The sequence below is a fragment of the Podarcis liolepis genome, assembly GCF_965112155.1.
Source record: "Podarcis liolepis genome assembly, chromosome: 9".
In the NCBI taxonomy this organism is placed as follows: domain Eukaryota; kingdom Metazoa; phylum Chordata; class Lepidosauria; order Squamata; family Lacertidae; genus Podarcis; species Podarcis liolepis.
The window spans coordinates 2,578,924-2,600,496 of record NC_139564.1 but is presented as its reverse complement, the minus strand read 5'-3'; the positions used below and the strand labels follow the sequence as shown (position 1 = coordinate 2,600,496).

General features: G+C 47.7%; 1 protein-coding gene across 1 annotated transcript in view; it reads right to left on the bottom strand.

Annotated features, from left to right (window-relative positions):
- The window catches only part of HSPA12B (heat shock protein family A (Hsp70) member 12B), a 49,514-nt gene that overhangs the window by 16,657 nt on the left and 11,284 nt on the right, over positions 1 to 21,573 (bottom strand). The window contains exons 2-8 of the mRNA XM_083458720.1: positions 21,143 to 21,204; positions 13,229 to 13,329; positions 12,425 to 12,549; positions 10,260 to 10,446; positions 7,940 to 8,044; positions 5,963 to 6,079; positions 3,383 to 3,554 (exon numbers count right to left, since the gene is read on the bottom strand). Coding sequence (XP_083314846.1) covers positions 3,383 to 3,554; positions 5,963 to 6,079; positions 7,940 to 8,044; positions 10,260 to 10,446; positions 12,425 to 12,549; positions 13,229 to 13,329; positions 21,143 to 21,204 — 869 coding nt within the window. The remainder of the gene's footprint in view (positions 1 to 3,382; positions 3,555 to 5,962; positions 6,080 to 7,939; positions 8,045 to 10,259; positions 10,447 to 12,424; positions 12,550 to 13,228; positions 13,330 to 21,142; positions 21,205 to 21,573) is intronic.

The following is a 21,573-nucleotide window of genomic DNA, read 5'->3' as shown; positions in this document are numbered from 1 at the left end:
ACACCACCTGTGGAACTCACTGCCACAAGATATTCTCCCATCTCTTGCAGGGGCGCAATTAGTGCTAGCACTGTCTGTTAAGAGTTTGGGTGTAATCTTTGACACCTCCCTTTCCATGGAGGCGCAGATTGCAGCTATAACAAAGGCGGCATTTTTTCATCTCTGCCAAGCTAAGCAGTTGGCTCCTTACCTCTCTTGCCCTGACCTGATCCACGGGACGGTCATCTCCAGACTGGATTATTGCTCTACGTGGGGCTGCCCTTGAGACTGACCCAGAAACTCCAGCGGGTGCAGAATGCCGCAGCGAGACTCCTTACGGGGTCCTCGCTGCGGGATCACATTCACCCAGTGCAATACCAGCTACACTGGCTCCTGGTGGAGTACAGGATCAGGTTTAAGGTGCTGGTTTTAACCTTTAAAGCCCTATACAGCCTAGGACCCCCGTACCTACGGGACCGCCTCTCCTGGTATGTCCCATGGAGGACCTTACGGTCTTCAAACAAAAACATCTTGGAGGTCCTGGGCCACAGGGAGGTTAGCCTGGCCTCAACCAGAGCCAGGGCTTTTTCGGCCGTGGCCCCGATCTGGTGGAATGCTCTGTCACAAGAGACTAGGGCCCTGCGGGACTTGACATCTTTCTGCAGGGCCTGCGAGACAGAGCTGTTCCACCAGGCCTTTGGCCAAGGCAAAGCCTGACCCCCTCCTTTGGTAATTCTTCACAGAACTCTAGCCCAATGATTGCCATCAATTTGATTTGAACTGATTTTATAATGAATTGATTTTAGAATGCCGTATTATTTTACTGTTGTTAGCCGCTCTGAGCCCGGCTTTGGCTGGGGAGGGCGGGATATAAATAAATTATTATTATTATTATTATTATTATTATTATTATTATTATTATTGCAAAGGCAACTGACCACATGGGTATCAGCACATCTCACCTTGGCTTAATATGGATTGTGCTTCCTTTTAATACCCGCAGCTACTGTTGCTCCACACTTTCTCATCCCTATGCAGTCAGTGGCCTAGTGCGCATCCAGATTTAGGGAGGATGCCGCACCGACGAGAGGGAATTGAAGGAGGCTAAAAGGGTCACGATCCGAATTAAGAAGAGGTCACCACAATTTAAGAAGGATGTTGACAAACTGGAAGGTGTGCGGAGGAGGGTGGCCAACATGACCAGGGGTCTGGAAATGGAACCTGATGAGGAACAGTCGAAGGAGCTGGGTATTTTATTTTATTTTTTAAATAGTTTTTATTGATTTTTACATTTTTATCTTCATCACAAGAACATCATCTCAGATATGAACCCAAACTCAAATACAGCCCCCCTACAACTTCCCTCGCTTCCTCTTCTGGTTTGTTGCATAATAATTTTCCTGCTTTTTGGTTATACCGCAGTACTGTATTCTCTAAATTAGGTCCTTTCTTTATTCTGGGGCTACCTTTGAAGGTGACCCGGAAACTGCAATTAATCCAGAACGCGGCAGCTAGACTGGTGACTAGGAGTGGCCGCTGGGACCATATAACACCGGTCCTGAAAGACCTACATTGGCTCCCAGTACGTTTCCGAGCACAATTCAAAGTGTTGGTGCTGACCTTTAAAGCTCTAAACGGCCTCTGTCCAGTATACCTGAAGGAGCATCTCAACCCCCATCGTTCTACCCGGACGCTGAGGTCCAGCGCCGAGGGCCTTCTGGCAGTTCCCTCATTGCGAGAAGTGAGGTTACAGGGAACCAGGCAGAGGGCCTTCTCGGTGGTGGTGCCCATCCTGTGGAACACTCTCCCATCAGATGTGAAGGAAATAAGCAGCTATCTTATCTTTATGATACGCTCCGATACAATATCTTTATTGTCATTGTCCCATACAAAACAATGAAATTGAAAAATCTACATAAGACATTCAAAAACCCTAAAAACTCTGAAACCCCATTTTAAAATATAATATACTATAGAGACTACTTATACTGCGTTTAGAACCAGAATTGCACATGGGTAGAAACTGTTTCTCAGGCGGCTAGTCCTGGTCTTTATAACCCTATACCTTCTCCCAGAAGGCAGAAGCTGAAAATGTCTTAAAAGACAGCCCTGTTTAGGGAAGTTTTTGATATTTAACGCTGTATTGTTTTAACACTTGATTGGGAGCCTCCCAGAGTGGCTGGGGAAACTCAGCCAGAAGGGCAGGGTAAAAATAAATTATTATTATTGGTAATTGTAAGTGTTTAGTCTAATCCTGCTAGGGTGTTCATTTCTTTACAATATTTCTGTAAGTACATCGTAAGGAGCTGGGTATTTTTAGCCTGGATGAGAGGAGGTACAATAGCTGTAACCTCTGGAGGTTATGGACTCTCCATACCTGGATTTTAAAGCAGAGATTGGATGGTCATCTGCCATGGCTGCTTTAGCTGAGATTCCTGCATTGCAAGGCGTTGCCCTAGATGACACCAACCAATTTGACCTTCACGAGTCCTTTTTCAAAGCCACCCAAAGGCCATCGCCTTAGACGGGTCTGATTCAGCAGGAGCAGCTCCCTAAAAGCTAGGTACTCCTTGTCTTTACACAAAACAAATGAAAAAATCCCTGAAATGAGAAGTAATCAACTAATTACCTTATAAAGGTAAAGGGACCCGTGACCATTAGGTCCAGTCGTGGCCGACTCTGGGGTTGCGGCGCTCATCTCACTTTACTGGCCGAGGGAGCCGGCGTACAGCTTCCGGGTCATGTGGCCAGCAGGACTAAGCCGCTTCTGGAGAACCAGATCAGCGCACGGAAATGCCGTTTACCTTCCCGCCGGAGCGGTGCCTATTTATCTACTTGCACTGGTGTGCTTTCGAACTGCTAGGTTGGCAGGAGCAGGGACCGAGCAATGGGCGCTCACCCCATAGCAGGGATTCGAACCGCCAACCTTCTGATCGGCAAGTCCTAGGCTCTGTGGTTTAACCCACAGCACCACCTGCATCCCTTAATTATCTTATAGAAATAAACTAAATAATAAAGATCAAAAAGTTTAAGGAGGAAATTAGAAAAACCTAGAATAGTACAAAACCTTAATGGGATGCCGGCTACAAACTTCATTTCACTGAACTATTCAGTTTCCTCAGAAGGAAATAGAAAAATCATAAACATTAAATGACCAAAATTCAATAAAGGGGGTTAAAACTCCCAAAAATTCTGAAGTATTATAATCCTAGCTCAACCTAGGTGAAGCAAAGCGCAGTAATAAAGGATTAAGGACTCAAAGGTACAATTTCTAATGCTAAGTTTACAAAAAAGGTTTGAAAACCTAAATGGCAAGTTTTAGACACAGCCCAAAGTCAAGCACAGTAATAAAGAGTGATCTGCCCTTTTGCTCGCTCCAGAGCGCAGGATCCGTGCGTCTTACCCTGCCTGAAGCTGGAGTCGATGGGCAGATCCGACATGAGCCCATTGGCCTGGGGCTTGTAGCTCAGGTCGATCAGCTGGTTGAGGCGGAGTTTGCGGCAGTAGATGGAGGCCGCTTCCGGCTCCAGCGCGATCAGGAGCTGCTCAGGGTTTTCCGAAGGAACCAGCCCAGCCTGGAGGAAGGAAGAGAAAGGAGGTCACTGGGAGGAAGGAGTCGTTGCAGGAGACAGCCCAAAAATCTCTCTGGAGAGCCCCTGGCAAGAGGAGGAGTGATTAACATCCATAGAAATTTGCAGTGCAGAATTCACTAGGGCGAGCCAGTTTGCATGCCCTCCAACATTCCCCCCACCCCATGGAAGTGAGAGCTGGACCATAAAGAAGGCTTATAGCTGAAGATGCTTTTGAATTCTGGTGCTGGAGGAGACTCTTGAGAGTCCCATGGACTGCAAGAAGATCCAACCTCTCCATTCTGAAGGAAATCAGCCCTGAGAGCTCACTGGAAGGACAGATCCTGAAGCTGAGGCTCCAAGACTTTGGCCACCTCATGAGAAGAGAAGACTCCCTGGAAAAGACCCTGATGTTGGGAAAGATGGAGGGCACAAGGAGAAGGGGACGACAGAGGACGAGATGGTTGGACAGTGTTCTCAAAGCTACCAGCATGAGTTTGACCAAACTGCGGGAAGACAGGAGGGCCTGGTGTGCTCTGGTTCAGGGGGTCACGGAGAGTCGGACACGACTAAACGACTAAACAACAAAGGAAAAGGGGGACATTCCAAGATAAAATCAGAACTTGGGACAGCTTATGTAAATCAGGGATGTCCCTGGAAAATAGGGACACTTCGAGGGTCTGAATTGGAGCAAATTACAGCAGTAAGAATGTTATTTGCCCAAAAATGGAAAGAAGAAGAAGTCCTAAGGAAAGAAGAATGGATGCAAAAACTTATGGAATATGCAGAAATGGCGAAACTTACCGGAAAAATAAGAAATCAAGATAACAAACTTTTTTTATGAAAGAATGGAAATGGTTCATTGAATATCTACAAACAAATTGTAAACAGATAAGGAGATTGGCAGGATTATTGTTACAACCTGCAGTTATACAAGAGTATATAACTAAAGTAGTTTAATAAAAGAATAACTTAAGTTAATTTAGAATATGCAGGAAATGATAAAAATAAATTTAAGGAACCACACAAAGAGGAGGAAGGAAGTCGTGTTTTGAAATGTTAAAATGACTGCAAAACTATTGAAATGTACCGTATATAACTGAAAACCATACTTTTTTTAAAAAAGAAAGAAAAAACAGCTCAATGGCAGCCAAAACCACAGAGGGGGACGTGAGTCTCACAGGCATCTGACATCCTGAATTTATTGTGTGAACGCCAGACTCCTGACCTGAAACACTTGGTCTTGCTGCAAGACAGACCCAAAGGAGAAAATAACAGAGCACCACTAGTAATCACATACAGCGGTACCTCGGGTTACATACGCTTCAGGTTACATATGCTTCAGGTTACAGACTCCTCTAACCCAGAAATAAGGTTAGAACTTTGCTTCAGGTTAAGAACTTTGCTTCAGGATGAGAACAGAAATCGTGCTCCGGCGGCATGGCGGCAGCAGGAGGCCCCATTAGCTAAAGTGGTGCTTCAGGTTAAGAAGGGACCTCCGGAACGAATTACCGTATTTTTCGCTCTATAACACGCACCCGACCATAACACGCACGTAGTTTTTAGAGGAGGAAAATCCGTAGGCATGCCACCCGTAGGCATTCCCTCCATAACACGCACAAACATTTCCCCTTACTTTCTAGGAGGAAAAAAGTGAGTGTTATGGTGCAAAAAATACGGTAAGTACTTAACCCGAGGTACCACTGTACAGCTCCCAAGTTAAAACAGTTCAATGCATCATCAGAGATCTACAACCTCTCCTGGACAATGACAGTTCTCTTTCTCAAGCTATGGGAGGAAGACCTTTCATTGCCTACCGAAAGCCACCCAGTCTTAAACAGCTCCTCGCCCACAATAATGCAGCAACCAGACTTAACATGGACACTGGTACCAGAGCCTGCAATAAACCCAGATGCTAACTTTGCTGCCACATACACCCAGACAACACCATCACTGGACCCAACAACATCTATAACAATACCATCTCAGGCCTATTTAATTGCTCATCTTCTAATGTTTAGTCGTAATCCCCTTTCTTGTAACTTGAAGCCATTGGTTCATGTCCTACAAGAAAACAAGCTTGCCCCATCTTCCATGTGACGGCCCTTTAGATATGTGAAGATGGCTATCATATCTCCTCGCAGTCTCTCCTTTTCCAGGCTAAACATACCCAGCTCCTTCAACCATTCCTCATAAGGCTTGGCTTCCAGACCCTTGATCATCCTGCTTGCCCTCCTCTGCACACATTCCAGCTCGTCAACATCCTTCTCAAATTGTGGTGTCCAGAACTGGACACAGGAGGACTCCAGGTGTGGTCTGGCCAAGGCAGAAGAGAGCAGTACTATGACTTCCCTTGATGTGGACACTAGACTTCTGTTGATGCAGCCAAGAAGAGCAATGGCTTTTTCACTCACCAGGTAGGCAGCTTCCCTCATAAACTGCTTGGCAGGCTGTTTCCAGATGGCTGGCACAGTGATCACCCACCGGATGGCATCTTTCTCTGGCAAGGCTGGGCACTGGTCCTTGAGTTCCTGCAAGGCACAAGGAGGCATTGACTCTCCACTGGTGCCAAGAAACGGAGGGGGAAGGGAGCAACCATAGGAAGGAGAGGCAAACGTATTCACTGTCACAGCTAAAAATTGGCCGCTGTTTCTTTAATGCTAAAAGAACTAAGTCAGCATGAGTCAGTGGCCTACAGTAACTCATGCAACCTTTCACCAAATTGTACCTGTATACAGTGGTGCCCCGCAAGACGAATGCCTCGCAAGACGGAAAACCCGCTAGACAAAAGGGTTTTCCGTTTTTGAGCTGCTTCGCAAGACGATTTTCCCTATGGGCTTGCTTCGCAAGACGAAAACGTCTTGCAAGTGTTCCGATTTTTCCCCGCTCCCCCCCCTTTTTCTAAGCCGCTAATAGCCTTTTAGCCGCTAATCCGCTAAGCCTTTAATAGCCGCTAATCCGCTAATAGCGCTAATCCGCTAAGCTGCTAATAGGGTTGCTTCGCAAGACGAAAAAACCGCTAGACGAAGAGGCTCACGGAATGGATTAATTTCGTCTTGCGAGGCACCACTGTATATAGAGTGGTCAATGTTAGTGTTGGGTTGATTGGATGGTAGAAAGCTGGTTGTGTTTGGTGTTTGTAAATGCTGTCGGTCGTGGTTGGAGAAGAAGACTTTTTAAGAATAAAAGCAGCAATACTCTGCAAGAATACTCTTTCTCAAAGACTCTTTTGTGCCAACTAAGGTCTGAGGACTAGGCAAAGGAGTAAAAAGGAGGTCAGAACCTTTTTCTTTTTCAAACACTGATATTCACTGCTACTTCTAACTGGAAGGAATGCAGATTGTTGCAAGGTAACACACAGATAGCTGCCTGGCAGCCATGTCCCAGGCCATCCCATGATATTTTGCCGCCTGAAGTGGAGCCCAAATGCTGCCTCTTCCACACAATTTGGACCACCACCTTCAAGGTCCTCCTGCAACATCCAAACACCAATTCTTCTCTCTTCTCCGTCCACCTCTCCCTGGTGCTGCCTGAAGCCAGTCACTCTTCAGTGCTGCACCAGCCCTGGGAATTGCCATATTGTGGGTACCTCCCAAATCTGTTTGGAGAGGGAGATATTGGAGATGTGGGGCCACCACTGAAAAGGCTGCTTTTCCGGTTGGCACCTACCTCAGCTTGGAGAAGGGCCTGTGTAGCTGATTTGAGCTTCGTGATCAGGCAAGCTTACAGGGGAGAAGGTGGCTACTTTTGTCCCAAGCCGTGTGTGTGTGTGTGTGTGTGTGTGTGTGTGTGTGTGTGTGTGTACTTGCACAGGGGGCCTGCAAACCCATCCCACAGTGTCTCTCCCTCACCTTGCTGTTCCCTGCTTGCATTAGAATGGAAAAGAACCTTTCTGTTGCAACAAAGGGATTTTTCCAAGCCTAACTGCAGCACACAAGTAACTGGGGGGGGGAGGGTGTGTGAGCTGCAATATAGGGCATGGATGCCCCTCCAGAGGCCAACAAGTGCAATAACATTGGGGGAAGCACTGCAGAAGAACTAATGAAGCAGAATGATGTCCTGTGTATAAACCCACCTCGAATGCACTATTATTGCATCAGTAACATGTTTCAGAAAACCCCTGCAAAGGAACTGCCATCTACAGGGGCCCCAAGTCTGTGAAGAAGAAATGTTAGCAAAAGGAGGGTCTCTGAGTGGGGAAGAAACTGTGGGAGAGGCTAAAAAGGAAACTGTAACAAATTATTACGGTGGAGGAGAAACACCAGCCGGTCAAATGCCTTCTCCAGACAGCTGCAGAAAGTTATTTCACGCCCAGCCAAATTTTGCCTCTGTGTGACTTCTCTGCATGACGGACATGCACCTCTGCGTGTCTCTCCCCCCCCTTCCCTTACCTGCAGTGCTTGTCGCTTAAAGAAGTGGAGAGCATGCGCAAAGACCTGCAGAGCCTGCACCTTCTTCCCATTCACTGCTTCCAGTTCGGTTTTCATGGTTAAGTCCTAGCAAAAGAGGAGGGAAACAGAGATGGATTGCTCTCAGTTCATTCAATAGCCCCCGTCTTTGGACATCCAGGGGAGCAAGCTTGTCCTTTGCTTCTTCCCTTGTAGGCTTTCTCCACGGGGAACTGACCAGGGTCCTGATCTTCTCCCACTGACACGCCCTGCCCCCTTGTTACTGTACATCTCACCTGGACTCCAGCCGGCTTCTAGCCTCAAGGGGACATACACAGGACCCTTGAGCCTCTCATAAATATTCCCTTCTCCATCTGCATGCTTCCACCTAGACCACCACCCCATGACAGACTGCCAGGTTTCCAAAGGGCATTGCAACTCCATTTTTAAGCTGGTCTTAAGCATGTCTTTGTAACCGAATTGTCCTTTTCAGCCTGCCTGAGCAAAGCTGCTCTGTTACTCTTCAAGAAGTATTCTGAGTGAGTAAATGTAATTTTACCTTGTTTTTGATTGTTATTTTAAGAGGGGGAGGTGGAGTAATGCTAGGAGAACCCAGTCTGTCTTAAAGCATCCTGAATTACCAATGTCTCAACAAATGAAACTGATTTGTTAAAATGTTACATGGGGAAAAAAATACGAGAGAGACATTGCAAACACTTTTGTAAAACAAGAAAATCTTTAACAAAACAAACAAGCAAACAAAATTTAAACGCTAAAACTATCTATCTAAGCTTCCCTTCTAAGATGGAAAGGGATACCATTCCGCTGAACTCACAAACATGAGGAAGGAAGGACAGTATCTAATAAATATATCTTCTCTTAGCATCTATCCATACTCCAACAAGGCCATCAGCTGCAAATTGCACATGGGAGTTTGAAGATCACCTGGAATATCATCTGCCCAATGGAACAGCCAGAATCTCCCTGAAGGCAAACGGGTTTCCTCTTAAGTAGCTTAATTCAAAGTGTTCACATGGCATTCTTAACAAAACAGATGTGCACCAACAGGTTAGAATCACTAACTCCTGCCTTCGGGTTATCAGAACCTGCCTAACTTGTTCCTGGTTGTCTCTGAGAGCTCAGAGATATCAACACCAATCATCACACCTCTCTTTGGAAAGGAAAAAAACCAAACAACTGAGAGAGGCTGCTTTCATTTTGGATAAAGAGCATCCAGCGTCCAGGAGAGGCTTGTGGGTGACTGAAAACTGAAGGTCACTTTTGCTGCGTTGTTCTCAACGAAGAATGCAACAAACATCTTGCAAAATAAATACAGCAGAATAGATTGAAGCCTTGTGGATACAAATTACACAAATTGCTTCCATTCACTGGAGGTTTTTAAGCAGAGATTGGATGGGCATCTGTTCGGGATTCTTTAGCTGGGTTCCCTGCATTGCAGGGGTCATCTAGTCCAACCCCCTGCAATGCAGGAATCTCAGCTAAAGCATCCCTGACAGATGGCCACCCAACCTCTGCTTAAAAACCTCCAAGGAAGGAGGTTCTGATGGCCTGGGACTCGGGATCAGACTCAGAGCCAGAGGAGTCTCAGTCCGCACTGGATCCTTTGCCTCAGGTGGCATCTGAACCGAGTCTGGGGCCTGATTCTGAAGAGTCCCAGTCTGCACAGGTTCCCCTGCAACAAGCACCAGCTGGGCTGAGTCAGGGGCCTGAGCCTGCCCTGGCTCCAGATGCCTTACAGCTGCTCCACTACCGGTTGGGTCAGGAGAGGTTGAGGCGGCCTCTGGATCTAGTAACCCACCAACATCTCCCGAGCTTCAGAGACTGAGGTCTGAGAGAAGGAGAGACCTGAGTACTCACAGGACGAGTGCTCGCCTTCGGGTGAGACAGGGAGGTGAGTCACCAGGGGATCAGGACCGGCCGCTACCCCGACAAAGATAAAAGCCTGTCGGACCCTGCCCCAGGTTGCGGGAGCAATGTTGCTGCTTGCTGGAAGCTGCCTGATACCCTGTGCCTGACCTAGCCTGGTTTCCTGCCTTGGCCCTGTCAGAGTGACTCCTCGTGGAACCCTTGGATTCAGGACTGGACCGGGTGGCTCGGGTTAACCCCCCCGGCCCAGCACAGAGAGTCCAGAACCTCCTGGGGCTCGACCATTCCACCTTCAAACAGTCCTTGTGAGCTCAAATTTTGATCCTTAAGTCTGAGAGGAACTTGTGGGCTGCCTTGAAAGTGCTTCCATATCCCATCAGTCGGGGATACTGTGCCTTGCATGGCCCCCAAAGGAGGCTTCAGCCGCTGAACTCACACTAGTGCTGTGGATCTTCATTTTGAACTTCTCAAAGTACAGCCAGTCGCGAGCTTCGTCGGGATCCAGGTCGTGGTAGTAGTCCCTGGCGGTGTAGCCAAAGCTGTGGAAACTGCCGTCTGGAGTCAGGAGGAGGCTGGTGGGGGTCTTCTGGTGGGCTACTCCTGGGTCTCCGCCTTCCCATTTCCTGGAAGGAGGGATCAGAAAGTGGGCTGACTTGTCTGTGTCCTAAACGGATGTGGGGAACCACAGATGCAATGGCTGGGTGGTGTCCGCCCAGGCCCCTCCATTCAGCCCACAGACTCACTGAAAGAGGTTGCACCCCCCCTTCCCAGTCCACTTATCTCACTGGTCCACAATCTGCTGCAAAACTAGGGTGTCCACAGGCAGGGGAGCTGTAAGGGCAGTTGGCCCTCCACCAATAAACCCAGGTAATAATAATAATAATAATAATAATAATAATAATAATAATAATAATTTATTTATACCCCACCATTCCCGGTTCAAAAACTGGGCTCAGGGCAGCCAACAACAAATTTAAAACACTTAATTGTAAAAGCAGCATAAAATACAGTATAAAAACATGAATAACAATAAAATTCAAAGTTCAGAAATCAATTTAGGGAAAACCCATCTAATAAGCATTAGATAATCCCCAGGACTAGCTGGCTGAATTGGTCCTACTTGGGCCAGTGAGGAGACCAGGGGAGAATTAGCTGTGGGGTCTCAGAGCAGGTAATCTTCATAAAAGGGGAAGCGGAGGGAAGAGAAGGGAAATAAAAGATCAGGCTGAATTCAAATTAAAGGCCAGGCGGAATAGCTCTGTCTTACAGGCCCAAAGGAAGAAGGTTAAATCCTGCAGGGCCCTGGTCCATGGGACAGAGCATTCCACCAGGTCAGAGCCATCACTGAAAAGGCCCTGGCCCTGGTGAAGGATAGTCTGGCTTCCTTAGGGCCTGGGACCTCTAAACTATGGTTATTCATGGACCTTAAGGTCCTCTGCGGGGCAGACCAGGAGAGGCGATCCCGTAAATACGAGGACCGTAAGCCACAAAGGGCTTTAAAGGTCAAGACCAGCACCTTGAACCTGACCCTATACTCCACCGGGAGCCAGTGCAGCTGGAAAAGCACTGGGTGAATATGCTCCCATGGCAGGGACCCCATGAGGAGCCTTACTGCAGCATTCTGCACCCACTGGAGTTTCTGGGACAGTTTCAAGGGCAGCCCCACCAAGAGCGAATTACAGTAGTCAAGCCTGGAGGTGACCGTCACATGGATCACTGTAGCCAGGTCAGGGCGGGAAAGGTAAGGGACCAACTGCTTGATACGGCAAAGGTGGAAAAATGTCGCCTTGGTTGTTGCTGTAACCTGCGCCTCCATGGAAAGGGAGTTGCCAAGGATTACACACAAACTCTTAACAGAAGGCAGTGTCACTAATTGGGCCCCCGCAAGAGAAGGCACAGGTACAGGTAAAATTCATGTCAGGGACTGGGCATGGTGGAAACCGCCTTCCCGGCCTGACCCTTCCAGGGAAGAAGACGACAGTTCAGAATTTGAGGGAGGTCACAGCTCAGAGGCAGATGAGGGGGAAAGCTGGGAAATAATGGGAGGGGACGAGGAAGAAGCACAGCTGATGGACGCAGAGTCTTTGGAAAGCATTCCAGACCCTCCCTCTCCCAGAACCCGGCAGGCCTTGAAAGTAGGAGAGCAAAGAGCTCAAAGGCAGAGGCATAGCTGTCAACATTTCCCTTTTCTTGAGAGGAATACTATTCGGAATAAGGGAATGCACTTTTCAGCACACGTAGCGATGGCGCATGAGAGAGAGAGCGGGTGGAGACTCACTCGGGGCAACGCCATTCTTCCAAGAGGCGGCATTCCCAAGCCTCTCTCTGTGAATATTGAATAAAAAGCAGTGGGAAAAACTTTTCCTTGTCTTATCCATTCCTGGCGACCAGCCATAGGGTTTGGATACTGTGCCGCCTGACAGTTCACCCTTCAACCTCACAGAGGGGGATTTTAAGAAGGTGAATGTTTAACACAGGGGGAGGCTGGCAGGGAATTCATTTTGACCCTCTTGTATTCGTAGAATCATAGAGGACCCCAAAGGCCATCTAGTCCAACCCCACCTGTGACGCAGGACTCTTCCTCCCAGCAATGCCACGTACCTCATCATGTGGATGGCCTCTGGGTCACTGGCAAAACTGAAGGCGTAGCCGCTGGACGTGGTCCCAAAGTCAATGGCTACCACCACAGAGAAGGGAGTGGTTTGGCGCATCCGGATTTCATTCCTCTGGAAACAGAAGGCAGAGGATTCAGTTCCTGGAGGGCAATTTCACCACACCCGACTAAGAATCTGTGGGCTTAGCAGTGCCTTTGCTCCCCCATTGATTTGGACGACAACTTCCATCAGTCCCAGACCAGGGCTGATAGGATTTGTAGTCCAAACTCTCTGGAGGGCATCCAAATGGTCAAGACTGGCTTAACCCATTGCTCAGAGTGAGATGGTGGAATCCCACACTGTTCCACCACAGGCTAGGTGGTGGAGGATTGCTTTAGCATTGTAGACTTGGAAGAGACCCCTAGGGTCATCTAGATCAACCCCCTGCGATGTAGGAATCTGAACATTTCACTTTTAAAAAATGCTTCCCACCTAAGTAAATAAAACTGGGAGACAGGGGGAAAGAGACAGAGAACTGTTGTAGGCAGCAGGCTTCAGACAAGCGAAAAGGACGTGTTTCGCACACTGCAGGTGGCCTCTGGGACTCACTGCCACAAGATGCTGTGACAACAGCTTTTTAAACAAGGCCAGATGAATACTCAAAGAGACATGGCAGGCAATAGACTGAACTTAGGCTATTTTGGATGGGGGTGGCAGGGATTATCACCCTCACACCCTGCCTGTGAATCTCCCCTGGACACTGCTCTGAATTCGGTAGGTTTTTGGTTCGCATGCCATTCTCCCTGCTTACCGGCGACTGGGACGGCGTCAGAGGGGCGATGTTGCAGCTTTCGTTGTGGAGTCGGGGAGAGTTTTGGGGAGATGGGGTGCGGGATCGCTCTCCGTTTGCACCTGGCGGATAAGAAGAGATAGGTAGGTTTGCGAAAGCCCCTGTCCTGGTCACCAAGAATGAGTGGGAATCTCCCTCGAGGTGACTAGGAAGGGAAGCATTTATTTTTAAGCATATCAGCTCTTTGCTTTCTTTCAGGCTCCTCATTTGCAGGGCTGAAAGGGAAGTGTGAAAGGAATAAAGGAAGCTGCCACAGATACAGAGTCAGCCCCACTGGTCGATCTAGGAAGAACCACACCGTTTAAAGCACATTTGATGCCAATTTAAAGCACATGAACTTCTTCCAAAGAATCCAGGGAATTTAACCCTTATTAAAAACTACCCCTAATCTGGGTAGTTTAACCCCGGCAGAGTTACAGTTCCTACCACCCTTAGCAAACTACAGCTTCCAGGATTGTTTGGGAGGAAGATGTGCGTTTTAGTATTGCCTGCACACTGACGCCAAGGTCTCCAGCAGGGGCTTTTTAGCCCTAACTGTAGATGCCACCAGGGATGAGGATGATGTTAATAATAATAGTAGTAGTAGTAGCAGTAATAATAATAATAATAATAATAATAATAATAATAATAATAATAATGTATTTATTTATACCCCACCCATCTAGCTGGGTTTCCCCAGCCACTCTGGGCGGCTCCCAACAGAATATTAAAAACACAATAAAACATCACACATAAAAATTTCCCTGAACAGGGTTGCCTTCAGATGTCTTCTAAAAGTCAGATGGTTGCTTATCTCCTTGACATCTGATGGGAGGGCATTCCATGATACAATATGATACAATAATCTTTATTGTCATTGTCCCATACAGAACAAGGAAATTGAAAAAATCTACATCAGACATTCAAAACCCAACAAGCCTGCTATCCCAGCTATCCCAGCCTGGTTGTTGTTGTTGTTTAGTCGTTCAGTCGTGGCCGCCTCTTCGTGACCCCCTGGACCAGAGCACGCCAGGCACTCCTGTCTTCCACTGCCTCCCGCAGTTTGGTCAGACTCATGTTTGTGGCTTTGAGAACACTGTCCAACCATCTCGTCCTCTGTTGTCCCCTTCTCCTTGTGCCCTCAATCTTTCCCAACATCAGGGTCTTTTCCAGGGAGTCTTCTCTTCTCTTGGTTAACCCCCTAAAAAGCCTGGTTAACCCCCTAAAAAGTCTGATACCCCATAATTAAATACAATATACTCCCACAGAGACTACCTTACACTGTGTTTAAAACCAAAATCTCATTTGGATAAAACTGTTTCTCAGGTGGCTAGTCCTAGTCTTTATAACCCTGTACCTTCTTCCAGAAGGCAGAAGCTGAAAGAGATAATTTCTGGGGTGCGCACTATCCTGCGCTACCTCTGCAGCTTTCTCGTGGCTGCTGTCATCATCTGCAGTGATCTTGGAGATCCTGGGCCACAGGGAGGTTAGACTGGCCTCAACCAGAGCCAGGGCTTTTTCGGCCATGGCCCCGATCTGGTGGAACGCTCTGTCACAAGAGACTAGAGCCCTGCGGGACTTGACATCTTTCCACAGGGCCTGCAAGACAGAGCTGTTCCGCCTACCTTTGGCCAAGGCACAGTCTGACCCCCTCCTTTGGTAATCCTCACAGAACTCTAGCCCAATGGTTGCCATTAATTTGATTTTGAATAGATTTTAGAATGAATAGATTTTAGAATGCTGTATTATTTTACTGTTGTTAGCCGCTCTGAGCCCAGCTTCGGCTGGGGAGGGCGGGATATAAATAAATTATTATTATTATTATTATTATTATTATTATTATTATTAAGCCAGGAAGGTCTTTGCCACTTGGATGCCCCAAATGTGCAAACTGGTTCTTTTGCTCTGTTGAAATCAATAGGACTCAAGCTGCAATTAAGAAACCTCAAGCCTAGAAAAAAGGAGGGATATCTGTGTGTGTGTGTGTGTGTGTGTGTGTGTGTGTGTGTGTGTTGCAGACTGCAATTTTCCAAGAAGGGGACTCTCCTCCAGCCCAAGAGAGGCGGGTGCCGTTCTCTACGCTATCTGAAGCAAACACGCCTCTGGCTTTGCTGTCAACTTTTCCCTTTTCTTGTGAGGAATCCTATTCGGAATAAGGGAATTCCCTTAAAAAGGGGGGGGGACGTTGACAGCTATGCGTGGTGTTCGTGCGGATTGGAGCCCTGAGTGTGCTGGACGCCTCGTCTCGCCCACGCAATGCGCGCTTAATGAGGCAGACATGTCTCCGTCCCGTCGGCGCAGAGACCGCACTCCCCTGCGCCGCAGATGGTTCCAATTAGGGGATGGAGTTAATTGCCCCCCCCATCACTGCTGCCCCGTTCGAGGCCAGAAGTATGGCTTCTTGGCTGACAGGATCCAGCTGTTGGTTCAGGGGAGAGGAGGAGGAGGAGGAGGTGGAGGAGGAGAGTCGCTTTATCTGCAAGGCATCTGAGACCCCTAGCAGAGAGGGCCTCTCTCAGAGCTGGAAGGGGGCCGGGGGGCACTGGTTCGAATCTCAAGGCCTGCTTTGAGCAAGGCTGGTCTGCCCAGGCACTTGCCAAACCTCACCCTAAGAGGAGCGCGGCTGGATCAGGCCAAGCGCCCATCTTGCCTGGCATCCTGTCCTGGCAGTGCCCACGGGGTCTGTAGCCTAAAACTACGGGAGAAGAGCCTGCAAGATCAAGCCAATGGCCTCTCTAATTCCGTATCCCTCCAACATTTCTCCGATGACAAAAGGGACGTCCGAAGGAAAAGTGGGACATTCAGAAACCGCTTCTGTAAATCCAGGACTGTCCCTGGGAAATAGGGACACCCAACCACGTGCCCCAAAGGGAAACCCGCAACCAGGATTCGAACACAAGAGCCCTCTAACCTCCCATGGCTTCCAGCAACTGGAATTCAGGAGCATTGCTGTCTCTGTGGAGGCAGAACTGAGCCATCATGGCTAGGAGCCATCGATAGCCCTCTCCTCCTCCATGGATTTCTCTAATCCTCTTCTAAAGCCATTCAAGTTGGTGGCCATCACTCCCTCCTGTGGCAGGGAGTTCCACAGTCTATCTGCTCTGAGTGAGCACATATTTCATTTGGTCTGCCCTGAATCTCCCAACATTCAGCTCCATCTGATGCCCATGAGTTCCTGTGTTATGAGAGAGGGAGAAAACTCCTTTGCTGTCCAACTTCATCCAGACACGTATATGCGGCAGCTACACTGGTGACTGGGAGCAGCCGCCGAGACCACATAACACGGGTCCTGAAAGACCTACATTAGCTCCCAGTACGTGTCCAAGCACAAGTCAAAGTGTTGATGCTGACCTTGAAAGCCCTAAACGGCCTCGGCCCAGTAGACCTGAAGGAGCATCTTCACCCCCATCATTCTGCTCGGACACTGAGGTCCAGCTCCGAGGGCCTTCTGGCGGTTCCCTCACTGCGAGAAGCCAAATTACATGGAACCAGGCAGAGGGCCTTCTCGGTGGTGGCACCCGCCCTGTGGAACGCCCCCCCACCAGATGTCAAAGAGAAGAACAACTACCAGACTTTTAGAAGACATCTGAAGGTAGCCCTGTTTAGGGAAGCTTTCAATGTTTGATGCATTACTGTATTTTAATATTTTGTTGGAAGCTGCCCAGAGTGGCTGGGAAGCACAGCCAGATGGGTGGGGTATAAATAATAAATTATTTATTATTATTATTATTATTATTATTATTATTATTATTATTATTATTATTTATTATTATTATTATGTCACCTCTCACTCGCTTTTTCTCCAAAAAGTCCCCAAACTTCAACCTTTTCCCCTACAGGAGTAGCTCCATTTCCTTGATCATTCTGGTTGCCCCAGGTTTGCAAAGGCAGAGACAGTATTTTCTTTATATACGGTATAACCAAACATTACCATCCCTTTAAAGTAGGCCCCTCTTATCCTTCCCAGACCACCAACGTCCCGAGAAGGACAACTTTTGAGAGAGTTACTCCATCGCAGCTCCTGGCTGAACGCCTGGAGAAGCGAGTTGTTTTAAAAGGCTTGGGTTTTATGAGCCTGTCAAAGATGGGGTGGTTTTTTTTGTCCCTTTCCAAATACAGCTCCAGAGATTAGTCTCAGCAACTCTCGCTGTGAAGAATCAGCGACTGGAGAGACACGACACCAGACCCTTCTCTCCGATTCCCTAAGTGGCTTTTTCTGTCTCGGGTGCCTGTCATGTTAATATTTCATCTGGTACAAAAAATAGACAGAAACCAGCCAGGATTTTGAAATGAAACCAACATGTTCTCAGAGTAGGCTCTTTACCCAGATCTTCTTACTTGAGCGTATTGGGGGGGGGGGGTGGAAGGGAAGAAATGAAAGAGGCACTCTGCCGAAATGAAAACAAATAGCTGCTCTGGGATCAAAGCCGCTGGAACTGAGCTCACGCAGCAAACAGGATGCCTCGCAAAACGGTACACAAATTCTTAGGAAACAATAACATCACGGGTGTAAATTATAAATCATGCCGCAGATAAGTTGAAACACTCAGGAGTGTGCCCTCTGTGCGAAAGGAATGGCAATTACGTACACAGGCAATCCAAATACATCCCCAAGAAAAGTGGAACTGCCACTGGCATAAGAAGAGACTGCAGGATTAGGCCAATGGCTGATCTAGTCCAGCATCCTGTCCTCACAGGTGCCTGTGGGAAACCTGCAAGCAGGATTCGAACGCAAGAGCCACTCTCCCCTCTGGTGGTTTCTAGCCCTGCTACCTCCAGCTGTGGCGGCACAGCAGAGCCATCATGGTTATTAGCCATCCATCGCCCTCTCCTCCTCCATGAATATGTCTAATCCTCTCCAAAAGCCATCCCAGTTGGCGGCCGTCCCTGCATCCTGTGGCAGGGAGTTCCACAGTTTAATGATGTGCTGCATGAAGAACGGTGGCTAAATTCTGCGTCTCATGTCAGAGGATCTGGGCTTCTCATTGGGGCAGCTGGTTGGCCACAGTGAGAAGGTAGAAAAGGAGAAAGGTAAAGGACCCCTGGGTGGTTAAGTCCCGTCAAAGGCAACTATGGGGTTGTAGTCTACCATAGTCAAAACAAAATTTAAAAAATCCTTCCAGTAGCACCTTAAAGGTAAAGGGACCCCTGACCATTAGGTCCAGTCATGACCAACTCTGGGGTTGCTGCACTCATCTCGCTTTATTGGCCGAGGAAGCCGGCGTACCGCATCTGGGTCATGTGGCCAGCATGTCTACGCATGACCAGCCACTTCTGGCGAACCAGAGCAGCACACGGAAACACCGTTTACCTTCCCGCCGGAGCAGTACCTATTTATCTACTTGCACTTTGGTGTGCTTTCGAACTGCTAGGTTGGCAGGAGCAGGGACTGAGCAACGGGAGCTCAACCCGTCATGCGGATTTGAACTGCCGACCTTTTGATTGGCAAGTCCTAGGCTCTGTGGTTTAACACACAGCGCCACCTTAGAGTAGTACCTTAGTAGCACCTTAGGGACCAACTAAGCTTGAGTTGTGGCACTCATCTCGCTTTCAGGCCAAGGGAACCAGCTCTTGTCCACAGACAGCTTTCCGGGTCATGTAGCCAGCAGGACTAAACCGCTTCTGGTGCAATGGATCACAATGGCGAGTGCCAGAGCGCACGGAGATGCCATTTACCTTCCCGCCAAAGCAGTACCCATTTATCTACTTGCACTTGACGTGCTTTCGAACTGCTAGGATGGCAGGAGCTGGGACAGAACAACAGGAGCTCAACCTGTCGTGGGGATTCGAACCACCAACCTTCTGATCGGCAAGCCCAAGAGGCTCAGTGGTTTAGACCACAGCGCCACCTGCGTCCCTTTTCCCACAGTGAGAACAGGAGGCTGGGCTAGATGCCATGATCCAGAAGCGCTCTGCTTCCACAGGAATTCCACAAGGTGCCTAAAATATGCAAATAAGTGTCACTTCTTTACTTTTGGATATTTTTTTCTGCTTTTGCGGATCATGGGGAGGGGGCAAGGTCAGAGCGCTTATTGCCTTATACTCTCTGACCCACGGAAATCCATTTTTGACGCCTCTTTGACTTCTGAGATATCAGCAAGGGCTTCCTGCACACTTTCTGAGCAGATTTGAGATTCTATACGGGCTAGAATATAAAATGAGGGTTTTAAAAAAACATATGAATTCTAACAAAGGTCTGTATGGTTAAAGCTATGGTTTTCCTAGTAGTGATGTATGGAAGTGAGAGCTGGACCATAAAGAAGGCTGATTGCCAAAGAATTGATGCTTTTGAATTCTGGTGCTGGAGGAGACTCTTGAGAGTCCCATGGACTGCAAGAAGATCAAACCTCTCCATTCTGAAGGAAATCAGCCCTGAGTGCTCACTGGAAGGACAGATTGTGAAGCTGAGGCTCCAAGACTTTTGCCACCTCATGAGAAGAGAAGACTCCCTGGAAAAGACCCTGATGTTGGGAAAGATGGAGGGCACAAGGAGAAGGGGACGACAGAGGACGAGATGGTGGGACAGTGTTCTCGAAGCTACAAACATGAGTTTGACCAAGCTGTGGGAGGCAGTGGAAGGCAGGAGTGCCTGGCGTGCTCTGGTCCAGGGGGTCACAAAGAGGCGGACATGACTAAATGACTAAACAACAACAACAACAACATGAATTCTGATTTTGATTGTGTAGTTCTGCAAGAGTGCAGGTTCCCTCTCTCTCTGTCTCACACACTGCCAACACAAAGACAGACAGATAAACTTTATTCGCATTAGCCAACAGCCATAGCAACATAAAACAAACAATATATACAATTAAAAAGACAACAATGGGTAAAAAGGACAATCAAAGGACCAAGATTATCGTTCAGGTAGTGGCCCTTAATCTCATTGCACCCTCGATCAACCTAGCAACCTTTGCTGTTGTCTGATCATTTTGATCTGATAAAAGAAAGACCAATGTGGCCGCAGATGGGCGGCCTGGGATGGTAAGTAAGAGTGGGGTGATGATCTCATCCCTCAGATCTTTGTAAAGGGTACAGGACAGGAGAACATGAGCCACTGTTTCCAGATTGCCATCTCCACAGGGGCAGAGTCGTTTCTCAGTTGGAATCTTTTGGTATCTGCCCTCAAGTACGGCAGAGGGCATCACATCCAATCTGGCCAGTGTGAAGGCACATCTGTATTTTGGGATGGTTAATTTATACAAATATGGTGCCAGGAAATCAAACTGAGAAGGGGAAAAAAGGCATACCAAGGGCAGAATTTCTTTGTAACGGCCAGATTGTTCTGTTGCTCTAAGTCCAACACAAAGACCACAATCTGGATCAAGACCCTAAGTGTAGATAGAAGGGCTTTGAACCTTTGTCCATCTTTGCTCCCCCAGCAAAAAGGTCCAATGGAAATGCCTGGAGTTGTGTTTTTTTTAAGGAAAGGAGCCTGATAGGTAAGTGGGAAGGTAGGTTAATAGTCTCTCAACACATTCTGAAGGCTGCCTCCTAAGCAACGTCTCTGTTTTGCCTCTGGCTATTCTGCAGAAATCCCCAAGCCCAGCATCGTTGTAGAAGTGACACTTATCAATTCCTCAGAAAGTTCAGGAATGCAACACAGCTAAGGCTGCCAAGTCAAAACATGTTTGAAAAAACAACGTGTTATTTTTCCTTTTCCCTTGGCCTTGGACAGAACTCCCCCCTGGTGCATTGGTAAGTAACAGCGAGGTAATGTAAGATTACCAGGTCTAGTGTCTACTGCCCTCTGAGGCAGTAGAGAAATTGTCTTCACCCTCTTCAGAGATTTGGAATGTGGTACCCAGGTCATCCACCCACCAACCACCTTCTTTTATTTTTCCAGGCTGAATATGCCCAGTTTTTCCATATCACTGATTATCTTCCTGTATTTCTTACCGATTTGGAGAGTGTGCATTGCTGGTTCCACAAGCGTTGACATCTTCACATCACTTTTCTGGCTGAAAGACAGACAGAACATCCCAATCAAATTGCCCTCTGATTTTTATTTTATTTTAAAAAAGATTTTATTGAAGTAAAGAAAGCAAACCAATTTAATAAAAACAATAGAAGTACAAAAAAGCAACACAGCATATACAAAAATGATTTAATATTAGGTGGGTGAAGTACTTGGAACCATCAAGGAAGCCAAATTTCATGTTGTGCTATGGAGAGGTTGTCCTGTGTTTACTTCTTGCAGATAAGATAAAATCCCAACAAGCAGCAATGAATTTTTCAGGGTTCTCCAAGCCTTTATTTTCCCAGCTAATGCGAAACTCCACATATTTTTACACCATGCATCAGTTGCCCAGACTGAAAGTCCCCATCTC